Source organism: Lutjanus erythropterus, chromosome 6 (assembly GCF_056507025.1).
Source record: "Lutjanus erythropterus isolate fLutEry1 chromosome 6, fLutEry1.hap2, whole genome shotgun sequence".
Classification (NCBI taxonomy): Eukaryota; Metazoa; Chordata; class Actinopteri; order Lutjaniformes; family Lutjanidae; genus Lutjanus; species Lutjanus erythropterus.
In genome coordinates, this window is record NC_139322.1 from 21,320,676 (window position 1) to 21,336,828 (window position 16,153).

General features: G+C 40.0%; 1 protein-coding gene across 1 annotated transcript in view; it reads left to right on the plus strand.

Moving 5' to 3' along the window:
- camkvl (CaM kinase-like vesicle-associated, like) overlaps positions 1-15,328 on the plus strand; it is a 66,205-nt gene extending 50,877 nt beyond the window's left edge. The window contains exons 3-11 of the mRNA XM_084721147.1: positions 479-610; positions 910-984; positions 2,345-2,483; positions 6,446-6,566; positions 7,207-7,282; positions 7,448-7,584; positions 9,232-9,310; positions 9,399-9,486; positions 13,476-15,328. Coding sequence (XP_084577273.1) covers positions 479-610; positions 910-984; positions 2,345-2,483; positions 6,446-6,566; positions 7,207-7,282; positions 7,448-7,584; positions 9,232-9,310; positions 9,399-9,486; positions 13,476-14,972 — 2,344 coding nt within the window. The 3' untranslated portion in view covers positions 14,973-15,328. The remainder of the gene's footprint in view (positions 1-478; positions 611-909; positions 985-2,344; positions 2,484-6,445; positions 6,567-7,206; positions 7,283-7,447; positions 7,585-9,231; positions 9,311-9,398; positions 9,487-13,475) is intronic.
- Positions 15,329-16,153: the final 825 nt, after the last annotated feature.

Genomic DNA, 16,153 nt, shown 5'->3' on the forward strand with positions numbered 1-16,153 from the left:
CATTGCTTTCTATATTATGCTCTACAACATTTGGAAAGAAAGAAAGAAAGAAAGAAAGAAAGAAAGAAAGAAAGAAAGAAAGAAAGAAAGAAAGAAAGAATTTCTGATCATATTTATTGAGCATGAAAGATTTTATGTGAAACATTGTAGTTTAATTTTGCATCACACAGCAGCTTCTCAAAACCCATTTGTGTGAAGCAGTGTGTGCCCCAGAGGCTCAGAACCAGACGAGGCCCGGCTGATGGCTGCAATAGACCCCATTCAGATTAGTTTTTTATGACCCTTTTATTCAACCCAATGACTCTCCCCCAATTAAATTCTTTCACTGTATTTCACCAAAACAGCCTGTGTGTACTTTCTCCTTAATTTGAATATTATGCTGTCTCTCCACTTCTTTCATGCTCTAACATTATATTTACCTTCTCTGTCTGTCTGTCTTTGTTTTGTTTTTTTTTTCTTTTCCCTTTGTCTTGCGTAGGAAGGAGTTCTGCGAGCTGTGCCTGGCTAAGGACAGACAAACAGACAAGGTGTTTGTCTGCAAGAAATTCCTCAAGAAAGACGGCAGGAAAGTCCGCAAGGCTGCCAAGAACGAAATCATGATCCTGAAATTGTACGCGGTTGGTCTGTGGACAGATGGATGTATGATTGAGGGGTGGAGGGAGGCGGAGAATGAGAGAATGTTTGAAATTTCTGTGCAAATTCTCAGTCACACAATCCATGTAATAACCCTATAGAAGGTGAAGTGTTTGTTTGCTTTACATGGTTTTTACAGTACCTACACAGATAAAGGGACTTACACCCACATAATCTTCTTTCTATATGAGCCTATTCAAAAGCCATCTTTCAATTGCATGTGAGACCCTTCACTGTTGTGAGGTTACAGGCTGAGAAATATTTTTACTTTTGCAGGGTCAACCACCCGAACATCCTTCAGCTGATAGACACATTCGAGACCCGGAAAGAATACTTCATCATCCAGGAACTGTGAGTGTTTCTTTCACTATTTACAGTGTATCTCTTGTGTAAGCACCCCTGACAATGTGTACTTAATTGTGCATGTGCAATCATGTACCTTAAACACACAGAAATCCATCAGCTTCAGGATAGGGCTTGAGTCTACCTTCTTATTACAGTGTGCTCTGTTGCTCCCCTCAGCAACAGAGGAAGGTGTTAGATTTTATGAGATATTTGCTCTTAGTAACACTCAACATTACTCAGTGCTCCTGAAGCGCTGCTTTGCCATAATAGGGTCTCTACAGAGAGTTCCGGATCAATACAGCAGAGCAGGGTCAGTCCGCGTCACTCGTGACTAGTGCAATTTCAACATTTGAGACTTTATTTGAAAGCAATAACATCAATTGAAGCTGAGTGGACAAAGTATTTCCCTTCTGATACTGAGATACAGAGAGACAGAATGCACTCAAAATGATTGCAGTCATCTGTGTTTGTGCATCAGTCTGTTTATGTGTTTTTGTGTGTTGGCCAAGCAATAGTCTTCCTGCTGAGGGCGATACGTGATGATCACACCCATCATTTACACCCTCTCCAAAGTTAACCAAGTCTTTTAGAGTAATGACCAATACTCTCATTTTTAATTGCTCAGTAGTGTTAGCTTCAGGCCCAAAGAAGCAGATTGCCTTACTAATGGACAGGAAAACAAGAGCACAGGGCTTTTGGTAACTTTGTTACTGAAAGCTTAAAGTGAATTATTGTGCTGCAACATGTGGCTAACAGTCACACCAACTTGCATTTACTTTTATTAGTCTATTTGGTGATACCAGTGGACTCAGAAAGGGGGCGGGTGGCCCATTTGAAAAAATTCTGCAATAGTGCCCTATTAGTTGCCCATATGGTAGATAAAACATAATGAAGTGCCCTATAGGATGCCCTTCAGCGGACAACATGTGGCATACTGCCTTATAAGGTGCCCTTCCAGTGGACAAAATGTGGTAAAGTGTCCTCTATAGTGCCCTTCAGTGGACAAAAAGAGGTGAAGTGCCTTATAAGGTGCCCTTCCAGGGGATAAAATGCAGTGCAGTGCTGTAGGCTGCCCATAGACCCAAACAAAGTAGTTGGCCCTTCACTTGCTTGTGAATGGTTTAATAGTTACTAGTTCCCTGTGTGTTTTTATTACAGAGGAGGAGTAGTTTATGTACTTCAAGTCACATAATAAAACAATTTTAATCTAAACTAGGGATTGGAAAAGTCTCCCCATAAATGCGTCACGACTTTCGGCTCACTGGATCCCTTTTTATTTCCTTCGCCCCTGCCCCTCATGATGACCTCAGTCAGCCACAGTATGGTGATACGTGTGCTGATGTTTTCGTTTGTGTGTGTTTGGCAGTGCCACAGGAGGAGACGTATTCGACTGGATTCTGGACCAAGGGAATTACACGGAGAGAGACGCCTCCAATGTCATCAGACAAGTCCTGGAAGCCGTGGCATACTTACACTCCCTCAACATAGTTCACAGGAACCTGAAGGTACATACTCACTCTCCTTACTCCATGGCATGGCAAATAAAGGTGCTAACTAGAAACATATAGGATTCTTCACCTTGTCCCAGTAGGAGAACTCTTTTTGGTTCCTGGTAGAACCCTTTATCAAGGTTCTACCTGAAACCCCTTCAGGAGGTTCTTCTTTAAACCCCAACATATAGGGTTATGCTTAGAAACACCCATTAGGTGGTTCTTGGAACTTTGGTGCTATCTAGTGAACCAGCCTGCATTTCCATCAATTTTGACGCAATGTTTGTAATCAATAGTGTCAACACAGGGCACTGCACAGTGCACTATAACATATCGAATATAACACGCCCACTTTGGTTCCCAAGGAAAACGTGCTATTTTTTGGTTCCTGCAGGGAGCCGACTTTTTTGAACCAGTTTATTTTTAGTGCAAACACTCTGAATGGTGCCAAACTAGGTGACTGAACCATGATGGTGGAAGAAGCCTATCTAAACCTTCTAAGGGTTTCACCCATGGTGTTCTGCCAGGAACCCTTTTATACTCAAACAGTTTCATTTAGAATATAAAATTCTCCCTTTTATAGGAGTTTCACATATAATCTCTCTTCTGTGGGTTCTTCAAAGAACCAAATTATATTTCACAGATGAAACAAAAACACAAGAACACAAGTAAAATGAACTGATTAAAGATAACATCTGAAACATATGTATTTCAATATTTGAGGGTGAGGATCTCGAACACCCTTGGACACCCATGCTGTCAACAATCCTTGAAGAACTCTTTCTTCACTGGGTTCTAGGTAGAATCTCAGCCAATCTCATTTTGGAACCATTATGTCTGTGTGGCTGTGTGTGTGCCATTACAATAAAAAGATCTGAAAAGACTGGTGATATACCTCCAAAAAATGTAAGGCAAAGATTCACAGAGTGCTGGCCCTGTTTGCTGTCGCACCCCAGAAAACAATTGCCAGTATATATCAAGAAGAATCCCTACGGAGACATAAAAGCATTGCTTTCATTGTCATCTAAGTTAATGACTCAACATCTGAGCAAAGGAGTAAACACTATCTTTATGGCTTAATGCAATCTCTAGTGATCCACAGACATGCAGGGAGATTCATATCTTTAGCCAGCATTATCAACCCATTAGGATGGAATTACAGCATCCCTCAGGCTTTTGACTCCCTCTACTGGTAGAAGCTCGAACTTTCTTTTAGTCTTTATTGTCTGGACTGACAGTATATATTCTCTGAATCAAATAAAATGAAAATGATCAGATCACAGTGGGAATAGAAATGAATTCATAAAGGCAAGCCAAGATGTCTTTTTCTAATCAAGTAGATGTGTTTCTGGTCTCTCACCTTGCTCTTTAGTAGGCCTACCCATCACTGTCAGAAGCACATGATTATTTTTAGGCAAGGCAAGTTTATTTGTAGAGCACATTTTAACAACAAGGTAATTCAAAGTGCCTTACATAAAACATACACCTACTGTAAAAGCAACATAAGGCGATACAAAAAGACATTTAAATACAATTAAAATTAAACATAAATCATAGAGTAAAAGTTACAGTGCAGCGTAAGTTAAGTGAAATTTTTAATGAAAGGCGGAGGCAAACAGAAAAGCCTTTAGCCTTGTTCTAAAAGAAGTGGGAGTTGCAGCAGACCTGCAGTTTTCTGGGAGTTTGTTCCAGATATGTGGTGCATACGAACTGAATGCTGCTGGATGCTCTGTGTCTAGTTTGACTCTGGGGACAGAAAGCAGACCTGTCCCAGAAAACCTGTGAGGTCTGGAAGGTTCATAATGTATGGCAGAAGATCAGAAATTTATTTCGGCCGTAAACCGCTCAGTGCTTTATGAACCAACAGTAAGTAAGTAAGTAAAGTTTATTTAGTATAGGACTTTTCACATGGTGAGGTCAAAAAAGTGCTTCACAAAAGTGAAATTGTTGAAAAATAATACCAGAATTTAGGAAAAATAAACAAGCAATAAAACAGGAACAGTGGCAGACCTAAAAAAAAAAACACAAAAAAAATAGAAACCAACACATTACTAAGACTAGATTGTACAGATGTAGAAAAAAGCATCAATAGCCTTTGCAACGTTGGAAGCTATATTATCTGGGGCAATGATAAGGACATCAATCTTATAGTTAAGCTGTAAAAAGCTGTTCATCATCCAACCCCTAATGGTAGTTAAAGAGCAGCAATATTTTAAAATCAATTCTTTGACAGACAGGAAGCCAGTGTAAAGACCTCAGAGCTGGAGTGATATGATCCACTTTTTTAAACGCTGAGAAATACAAACTTTGTTCAGGTGTTTTGACTTCACTCTGTTCACTTCAAGATCAAAACACGACTTGCAAACCAACTTCAACTTTCAAGTTAATCATTATTGTCCCAAAGAAGAAATCTGCCATTCAGTAAGACAGAACAGAAACATTAAATATAATATAAATCTATTAAACAAATATAATAAAGACTTACACAAATGCACATATGCTTCAATACTATGCAAAGACTCTCATAAAACAATGTGTTTCAGTAATAGCACACCATAAAACCTGGTGTACATCAAGCCATCATCATCCCACCCAGTCTCCAATGGTTTAAACATTACCACCATCCATCAATATTAATATAGTGGATGATGACGGTGATGATCATCTGAATATGGAAGACTCATAATCAGATGATTCATCATGAACATTCAGCAGTTTTTGGCAACATGAATACCAGTGATCTTACTGGCCTTAAGTATGTGATGCAGTGTGTTCTGGTAACTTACCAAGAGTTTAAAAGAAAACTCTACCATGGAGCTGCAGAAGAGTTTTTCACACGCTGCAAACCAGTTGAACATCGGAGGGATGTGGCATCGTTACTGAGATTTTTTTATACAGGATACAGTGGTGTTACCATTGAGTGTCTGCTGATTATCAATAGAAATGTTCCAATACCATTTTTTCTTCCCGACACCTATTCTGGTATATGAACTTTGCATATTGGCTGATATGGAGTACCAATGTGAATCTTTCTTCATATTTTTAGTAGTACATTAGAGTACATGTTATTTTTAATTGCTGTATACTGCTGTCCCTGTGTGAATTTGATATGATTGCTGGCACTGATGGTCAGCGAAGGCATGACTTGCCTTCCTCAGCCTCGGATTGGCTTACCATGGTCTTCTTACTGTAACCCTAAACCTAACCCTAGTCAGTTTCACTCTTCATGCCTAAACCAAACCAAGCCAAACCTCCTGGCCAATCAGAGGCAGAGGAGGACATTACTGGGAAGTGGCAGGGACCCCTTTCACGGTAAATAAATTAAGCAATAGTGGATCAGTGCATACCCAGTAAGCATGAGACATCTGCCAGACATGCAGATCATCAATATTTTGCATTGTTTGGTCCAGGACCATATCTGTATGACCACAATACATACAAATCAGGTTCAGTATTCAGATGACTGACTATGACCCCTCTTGAACACCTGATTTTTGGACATCTGGGGACATGCAAGACAGGTGCAGCAAACCGACTAGAGATTAATTAAATGTTTTTTATTTTTATTATTTATTAACAGCATATTTATTGTTGATACTGGATAGAGGGTGAGAGAGAGAGATTTATGTGCTAAATTAGGGAAAATCTTCCTTTGGATGCCAACACTGGACATTGATGAGTCATAATAAAAAGAGTAATAAAAACTTTCATTCTGGTTCCTCAGGTGACATTTTTTTGATGTATGCAAGATGTTTGAAAGACATCTTTTGGATGTATCTTTGCATAATGGGTAAACTCAGGTACTCACCAGTGCCCAAACCAGCATTTCAGACCATATCAGAGGCATTTCCAATACTGATATCAGTATCAGAACAACCCCAATTGTCATTTTCAATATATTTGTTGCACTGAAATGTAGGGCTTCAGTCTGTGTGTGTTTGTATGAGAATACTTACTCTGTCCCTCATTTTGTTTAGCTGGAAAACCTGATGTATTACACAGAAAACAACCACAACAAAGTAGTCCTGCGAGATTTCTACCTGTCCAGGTTTGAGAACGGACCCATCACAGAGCCCTGTGGAACACCTGAATACCTGGGTAGGATCTCTCTATTTGTATATGTTTTTCATGCAGAACTTCACTTCTTTATGTCCGTCCATCTTGATCCACTTACATGTACTTCCATTTGTGTCTCTCTTTGTTGTCAATGCAGACCTGCGGCCATACTTTACCTTTTTGAGTTCTTTACCTTCCGCCTTTGAAGATCATAATCTGTCAGAGGCAAACTGTTGTAGTGAAAAGCAGACATGAAACACATACAGAGGACTGAAAGCATCTACCTCTCACCCTCCTCCTCTTCATCCACCTCCCACTCCTCCTCTCTTTTCATATCCTCTGATTTCCTGTGTACCGTCTCGCTCCTCTTCCTCTCTGAGGTTTATGCGAGGGCAACTTGGAGTGCAGAACTGTGCTTTGGCCTGGTTCTCTCCAGTGAAAGGTCAGGACAGTTATTCATAATGCTGAGCTCAATAATTAGACAAATAAATAAGGAAAGAGAACTGAGGCCCCGACAGGAAAGGAATGAGATAAGTGGAGAGAGTGCAAAAGGGAGCTCTTGTCTATGCAGGGTAGAATTATGAATGTGATGTGATGGTTTATAAATGAAAACTGAGGCCATTTGAATCTCACTTCCTTTCACTCATTTGCTATGTCTGCTCTTCTCTTTGTTGTCCCTCAGCTCCTGAAGTGGTGGCTCGTCACAGATATGGTCGTCCTGTGGACTGCTGGGCTGTGGGTGTCATTATGTTCATACTGTGAGTCTCCATCAGTAATTACCAAAGCTATAATACAATACAAACCGAGCTGCAGCTGAATAATTGATTTGTTTTATTTATAATATTATATTCCAGGAATTATTTGCATGGTTTCAAAATAACTTCCCTGTCTATGTCTCTTTATGTATGTTGCACATTTTGCAGCTTATCAGGTAACCCTCCTTTTTATGATGAGACAGAGGAGGAGAACACAGATCTACATAATCGCATCATCTTCTGTCGCATTGTTGCTGGTGACTTTGAGTTTGATTCTCCGTACTGGGATGACATTTCACCTGCAGGTACATAGCTCCACCACTCGGTGGCAATAAACAGCCATTTGAATTTTTATTGGCATTAAGCATTAGCGGTGTTGCTAGTCAGAAAAAGTCAACTAGTTACTTGCCCATCAGTAACCTAAATGTAAAGGAGCAAAAAGTAAGATATTTAATGTAAAATAGCTCAAAATTACATTCTTATTTGTTTCCTTTCACAACCAAGTCTCCATTTTATGTCTGTTGTTTGACTTTCAGTTAACAAACACTAAGCACTGCATAGACAAGAAGAAATTATATAAAATATTTTTTAAAAGTAGGTTTAGTACAAAAAATTAGGTACAGTATAACATTGTTATTATAGCTAATAGTTAAGACGATGTAAATTGCCTGGCTTGTACATAATCCATGAAGGGATGCCAAGACTTATGGAATTTCTCAATGGAGGCTCGTGAGGTGCATCTGAGTTTTTCCAGTTAAGGTTGCATAACATCTTTGATCAGTAAGTGTAAGTAAGTGGGAGTTTGTGCTTGTTTCTAGTTCAGCAGAATAAATCTGAGTGCCCAAAGTGGAAGTGGGTTCTCTATATTGTAAATAATTTTAAATTGACTTATTTTGAAAAGACAACTTGAGGTAGTTTTGTAATACTTCAAAATTACTATAAACTTTTCTAGCCAATAAACTTGAAAATAATTCAGTTGTTCTTGAGAAAAACAGTAAAATTCAGTAAGCTTAAGATTTTAAATTGAACCAACAACTTTTCAGTCACGATAACAAACAATACAAACAAATTTGATTTCCTTTTGCACGTTTCTCATTTTTTCTGTTTGAAGAGTAATTGTTTCATTTCACACAGAGACCTTACAGTTCCAAGTGCTTCTGTTGGAGCTACTGTCTTCCAGCATTGGCCCAAATACAATATGTCAAACTGCTCTGAGTGAATTTATTCAGTTTTAAGAATAATTATATTCTGATATTCTTCACAGTATTTTCATTATTGTTAAAACAAGCAACAGTGATTTATTTAAATGTATGAGACACAGCAAGTTTTCCTCATATACAGTATATTTTCTTCAAACTATAGAATAGTTTCAGGGTTTTTAACTCTTGCATAATGCATGCTGGGAAGTCTGGTAATATGCTGATTATGTTTCTTTATTGAAGCCTTTATTGTTGATTGAACTCTGTACAGTACATTCATTGAACTCATCATTTCAATTGAAACTTCAAGTTTAAGTAACTAATATAATAATCGTATAAATAGAACTTGCATTAAGTTACTTACTTAAGTTAATGACAACATATTAGTTGATTCCACTAAATTCCTGTATATTTTTTATTGTGTTCTAGTGTACAGTGTAGTTTTACAAGAGGCCTGCCTTCTCCCAGTATCGTAAATACAGCCAGTTTAACCATGTGTCCCAGGATACCGGATAAAGTTTTAAATTTAGAGATCCAAAACTCTGAAAATTTTGGCCATAGACGGACCATGTGCCCTGATGAACCAGGGAATACCCTGCAATTATCACACAATCACAACAAAATCTTAAATGATCATCCATAATTTATGATCAAATTTAAATTTTCTGATTCAAAAAGACAACCTATTTTTCCTAAATTCTTATCATACATGAAGCCATTTAAATTGACCATTGACCACTGTTTCTCTCTCAGCTAAGGAGCTTGTCTGTCGACTCATGGAGGTGGACCAGATGCTGAGAATCACAGCGCAGGATGCACTTTGGCATGAATGGTAACTCTGTGTGCACAAGGGCATAACAAGTTTGGTGCACATCTACAGGTGCTGCTCTCACTTGTATTCTGTCTGTCTTCTGTGGCAGGATTGCAGGGAACGGTGCGTCAGAGAAGAACCTAAAGGATGGTGTGTGCGCCCAGTTTGAGAAGAACTTTGCAAAGGCCAAATGGCGGGTATGAATTCACTCTCACTCTCGTTCTGAAGCAGTGAATGAACTTGGTGATAATATACCAAGTAAGCAGCCGCGGAAAAGGAGGAGGAAAAAAATCAAGACTTTCAAAATTCCATACTTCTCCAGACTTAAATTTTCAGACTTCTTGGTAGCCAAAACTTGCATTTACCCATTGTGGCTGTTCAGACCACACTCCTATGCAGAAACACGGGCAAACATCTCTGCTCAAAGAGGAAGTAAACTAACTAGAGTTACCTATACTCATAATATTTTCCCTAAACATACAGAATAAATACTAGCTAACACTTTATTTGAAGAGGTGTGCAAAAGACTGCCATTACACTATCATAACCATGACAGGATGACTGTCCTGAACACGAAGGAGTCTTTATTAATGTTTATGACTGCTGTCACTAAGTGTCATTTGGTCAGTTATGCCATTTTAATGCAAAGTTGACATTTTTTGAGATGTCTTTGTTATGACAACTTGACATTAATCAAGAAAATAATGTTTTTGTGATGAGAACTTGACATAGTCACACTGGCCAGTTTGCCTACTTCAGTGACAAGTGAACAAGCTAACTGTCTCTGTAAGCTAAATCACATTTGTACTGTAAACTGTTAACAAATAGGCCTTATAACATTTAATGATATCTTTATTAGAAATCCAAATGGTACCACTGTAGGTGAAGTCATGGAAATTATTCATGCCACAGTTATAATGGTCTCATGACAGCCAGTGTCAAAGCCAACCACAATGCCAGTATAATGTGATGTTAAAACATATAATATAATATCATATCATATCATATCATATCATATCATATCATATCATATCATAATCAGTTACTTTAAGTTTGATAATGTCAAGTTGTTATGACAAAGACAGTGACAGATTATGTTGTTTTGGTTAATGTCAAGCTGTCATAAAGAAAGACTTCTCAAATGTCAGCTTTGCGTTAAAAATGACACAGCCAGCCAAATGGCAATCACAACAGTCGTAAACATTCTCGAAGACTAATGACATGGTTATGACAGTGTAATTGACAACCCTTGTATTAAAATGATTACCAATTAATATAATTGCCACACCCCAAACATTTTAGTCTCTTTTATGAATAGGAAACAATAAATAGTTGAATAAAAATAATAATCAAATTTTCACAGCATCTGTGCAACCTTGCGTACTCACAATACATAATGAATGCAGCCGTAAAGGTTTCATGCAGTTTTATGCAGAAAAGATTGTTTGTTTACTTTTGTGGTAACATCACTGCATAACTCATAAATGTTCAGACAGGCTTAATATTGGTTCTTTGTGATGTTATGTATATATTCATTTCAAACATATTGCCACATTTTCTTTCAAACTAATTTGAAAGTTGGAAAGAGTAGAAAGAGTTTAGGCATAGAGGCAGCTGTGCACAGGAACCCTAAATAAGAAAGATGAATTACACCAGAGATAATGGTGATAATTGGTTTATTTGTAATGATGACGGCCTTTAGCTCAACACACAAGTCTGCAGAGTTATGTTTTAAAATGAAAATATGACATGGTGATGGTCATAAGGATGTCTCCTGGGGTTGTAAATCCAGAAGACCAAGAAGAAGAAAATCGAGATGGCAGTGCCAACCTAACAGCATAAGTAACAGTTATAACCCTCTTCTCTCTTTCCCCATGTGGTTCCCAGGAGTTGAAGGTATTGTAGTTCATTATGAGGGAGAGTGGAAGGGCAGAGCATGGGCAGAAACTCACCTTCAGTCTGGCATGATTCAATAACAAAACATCTTTCTAATGGCTGAACATCCTCTTAAATTAAAAAGAGGTTTCTATCGGTAAAGTTGTCTATAATAATTACCCAGTTAGGACAGACTTCACTTAACCGGCCTTGAGATGTATTGATCATGTTTTGGCTGGTGAAACTCTCCTCATCAGCTCTGTTCTTGCCCACTGTCACTCTGCCTGTCCCAGAAGAGATCCATCCACTCTGCCCCACTTTTCTTCATTGGATTAGACCAGATGTTCAAAGTGGCCCACTCTGCTCCTTTCTTACTCCTCATCTGCACTAGACTAACAAATCAGATTGGTTAAAAACAAGATAATGATCAGCAACAGGGAGGACAGTGTGCTCATTGCTTGTCTAGTTTTTATACGTGTGGATAAGGAGAAGGAGAAATGGAAAGGATATAAGGGATCTAGGCCACTGTGGACTGTTGAAGTGCAGTGATTTGAACTCTACGGCCCTCTGTCATTCCTCTTACGTGAATCCTGGCTCATCGCCCCATACTGTTCCTCAGTGTCACATTCAAGTCATACTTGAAGCTACACAGAAGCTGCTCAGTCAAGCCATACTGTCTTCAGTGATATTTCTGTCTAAATGGCTTCTAAATGCACTTCCAGAGCATTAATTCCCTGGTTTAGAAGCAACTTCTAAGCACACACATTTTCCCCAACTCCTTCAGTGTTTGCAGAGTGAAACAAGTCAGATAGGACCCTTTTATGCCCCCTTTAAGTCAGAAAAAAAGATGTGTCCATTTTAAACAATGTAACTGCCACTGCCCACACACTTCCATGTGTCCTTTACATTACCATGGTTGTTAAGCAATACGTCCACTAGAGGTAAGGTGACCATATTCTTAAACCTCCATACAGGACACTTAAGTGTACTGCACAGTCATGCACATGAATATATATGCACTTATGCACACACCACACATGTTTTCAGCAGAATAAATTATGTATGTATTATGTATAAAATATGTATGTATATAATAATATTATTATAAATTCAAATAATAAATTAGGACAAGTATTTACATGCACTCCTCCATGTGGCTGTCTAAGAGTCTATTTTAATGAAAGCCTGTTTTACTGTGGTGAAAACCTGCACAATTTGGTAATGAGCATTGAGAGATTGAAGTGAGAGATTTTAGTGTTTCACAGATATCTGTCAGGACTCTGGTTGGGTGCCTCACAGGGTCAAAAATTACCCTGTAGGAGAGGAAGAATCAAAAGTTTCTGACAACCACAAATATGGCTGTACTGGAGGCGGCTCTGATAACGTACCTCTTGAGCAAGAGGATAATGTGGAGGCAGTGTTGTAGACATTGGTGGTATGAAGAATGTGGGAGATTTACACTTAAGGCTCATTTATGCTAAACATTAGATAGACATTGGATACAGACAGAGCCTTCTGTCAATTCTCTGTCCTCATTTTATCTGTATATGTGTTCATACGTCTTCTGATAGCTTACAGATACAGATGAAACAGAGCAGTACCACCTGAAGTCGTGGTGTCAGTGTAGCAGTGTAACCAAAGTTCAAGTGAGACACAACCACAGGACATGACAAAGATTTAAAAGTCCAAAAGTACTGGAAATTATGTTCATGGTCTCCTCCAAACATTGCCATGTTTGTTGTTGTCAGAAACTTTTGACTCTTTGCTTAACTTTTGACTCTCAGCAGTGCCCCCTTATGGATATACTGTTTAACATCCAATGTAATAGACACATGAATATATGTGGGCAGTGATGGTTTTATGGTTCGAAACAGATGTATCTATTTTCAGATGTAAAGGGGGCATAAATGAGCCTTTATCTGGTTGCTTGCCTTTTCCTGCCAGTGAGCAGTCAAGGAGTGGCTTGGGGAGAGTGAGTCTTGAGATTGATTTAAATCAGGGTACAATATGTCATAGCGTCCTGGAAGTAAACAACTGGCACTAATCTTACTGCACTGTTCACTTCACATAAATCACATCTCAGCGCTTACTATGATGATGCTAAATCATGGCGCCTTGACAGACTTTCTGTCAAATGCTTCTCGTCAAAGCTTATTTTGTATGCTTTATCATAACCAACTTTAGAATCAAAGTTTTTTCTTTTCCTTTAGGGAAACAAGCCAATATAGGTATTAATAAAAAATAACTTAATGTAAATCTCTTTACACTGCTATCCTTCTCTCCTTGTTCTTTGCCTCTGTCTGTTTCACAGAAAGCCATCCGTGTCACCACCTTCATGCAACGCTTGAAGAATTCAGAAGCTCTGATTGACAGTTCAGCCGAGGTTCAGGGCAGTGAAGAGGCAGGAGATGGTGAAGGAGGGGTGTCCCAGGGGACAAGTGATGAGGGAGACAAAGGGACAAGTGATGGAGGGGTGACTTCAAGTAGTGTGTCTTTAGAGGTCACACTTGAAAGCACACCTCCAGGTATGGACCAGGATGAGGAGAGGGGAAAGCTCGGAGAAAAACAGGATGAGGTAAAGATGAGTGTAGGCCCGTCTGTGGGAACTTCCCCATCAGATATCCAGGAGCCTCTGTGCCAGCAAAGCCAATCAAGTGCACACCCCAAACTCGTACAGGAGCAGCCTGATAAGGTTGGTGCCAAGAGAGCAGCAGGTGATGGAACCAGGAAACTGGCCGCCAATTTGGGTCAAAATAAAGTTGCTCCAGAGTCCAAACCATCCCCCATGATAACGCCTGAGCCTTCCAAGCTGTCAGACGGTTCTTCAGGCGCTAACCTTGACAAAAAATCCACCTCCCCTGATCCCAGCAGCAAACGTAAAATGGCTGCCACGTTCCATGGCCCTCCACCTGCAGGCTCTGCTGCTGCAACAATGTCACCAGAGAAGAGGCCAGCCACGCAGAGGGAGCAGAAGGATGAGACTGACGGAAGCTGGTGTCAGACACAAGTACCTGAGGCAGTGGCAGAGAGGTCAGTGGTGCCATCAGTCACTCCAGCGATAGGGCCTGGAGCTGGGCTGGATGTAGGGTTAGGAGTTCGGTTAAGGGGTGACGGTAGCCCCATGAGTAGAAGGGACAGGGATGCCAGGAGAACTGACAGACACAGCGCTGAGTTTAACTTAGCAAGTGCAGGTCCTGCGACCGGACAGGGTTGTTACGCAGTAGGCAGCTCTGCTAGTCTGGGCCGTCATGCCACCCCATACAACCCAGATGTCGGGCCTGTAGGGATGGGGATAGCAGGGAGCTATGGAAGTCCATATAGCTCCCTGTATACGAGCGGAGGAGCGGTAGGGATGTATGGCACTGGGCTACCGCACACAGGAGGTGGAAGCAGCTCCACAAGCGACTGGCAAATGGACAGCGTGATTGAGCAGATAGAAAAGCAAATGGCTGCTGTGCTGGAGAAGATTGAGGGAGACATGCCCTCGCTGCTAGAGCAAATCAGTGACTGCCCTGCTGAACCGCCGCGTGCCCGGAGCACACACGCCTCGCCTGCAAGCTCCCGTGCACGCTCCTCACAGCACACCTCGACTACGACCTCGGCCACTCCTCCGCCTCTTCCGACCTCTCCCAGACCTGCGCTGCCATCTCTCCCTCGCCTTACTATCCCTCCTCCCTCCTATCCGCCGCCCTCCCCTCCCACGCAATCTTCACCCCAGGCTACAGGAGAGCAGGAAGACAGGGATGGACAGAGAGATGCTGCTCGTTCCAGTCAGTCCCCCAGAGCTGGCATGGGCAGTGGGCTATGAAGCAGGTGTTCATGATGCACTAACACCTGGGACATTGGATTTATAGGTTAAACTTGAGGGTTTAAAGACTTTGTATCACCCAGAAGTATCATTCACCTGCTCCCCAAAAGAAAAGTAACCATACAGTGTTGTTTGGTTTGGCTGTGGTAAAGAAAAATCTCTCTATGGCATTCAAATACTCTCATGAATGGATTGTAGGGAGAGTAGTGAACTGTGTCTTTCTTTGTGAGAGTTGCAAAGAGAAAGATCTCATGAGTTTGTTTGCATCTCAGTTCCAGATTGTATGCATGAATGCTCACCACACAACCTCCTCATACTGAAATCACAGCACTAAGCGCAGTTTGCAAATTATGAACACAAGCGTGGAAGAGTTGTCCGCTGAGGAAGTGTTATGATTTGCATTATTCCTGGCAAACTGTATATACATACAAAGAACTAAGTTCCTAATTCTTACTCTACTCTCATGTTGTGCACTTCCTCAGTTCCAGACTGACATTTTCTTTTTTTTTCATATTATCCCATTGCATTATTTTTCATTCCTTTTTATTTTATGTAGCTATTTATTCAATAATGAGGCTGCATAATCATGAGCTTGCAGTCACACAGTTGTACAGAAGTATGTGAAACTGATCAGCGTGACTGCTGGAAATTGAGATTTGTTTTATTATATTTATGTATTTAAACTTGAACTATCACTCAAAATCTGAGAGCTGGGGGGAAAATCTTTAGATGCAAGATGTTGTATAAAGGCTTTGCAGTAATGCGCGCGTGCACAGACACACACACACACACACACACACACACACACACACACACACACACACTTCCTCTTCTTTTTTTTCCAAAGTTCTCCAAAAGTTTTGCCCCAAGTAAGTTTGTTTTAATTTTCCTCCAGTTTTGTTGCCACGTTCATTAGGTACTGTTTAATTGGACAATCCTGTCTATATTTGCTCCTTTTTTCCTTTTTAATGATGTAAAAAAAGTTTTTCTGAATTTCATTCTGCTTTTGGATCTATGTAATACCAGGTTCTGTGGTTTTTCCTGAACAAGTCTTGACATCCACTATTCTGTCCCTATGTACTAAACTGTGCTGTTTGCAAGTCTTTCAATAAAAGTATAAAATCTATCTTGCTCTCGAGTTGTTTTCTTGGTTAAACCCTCATTTGAATATTTAAAAATAG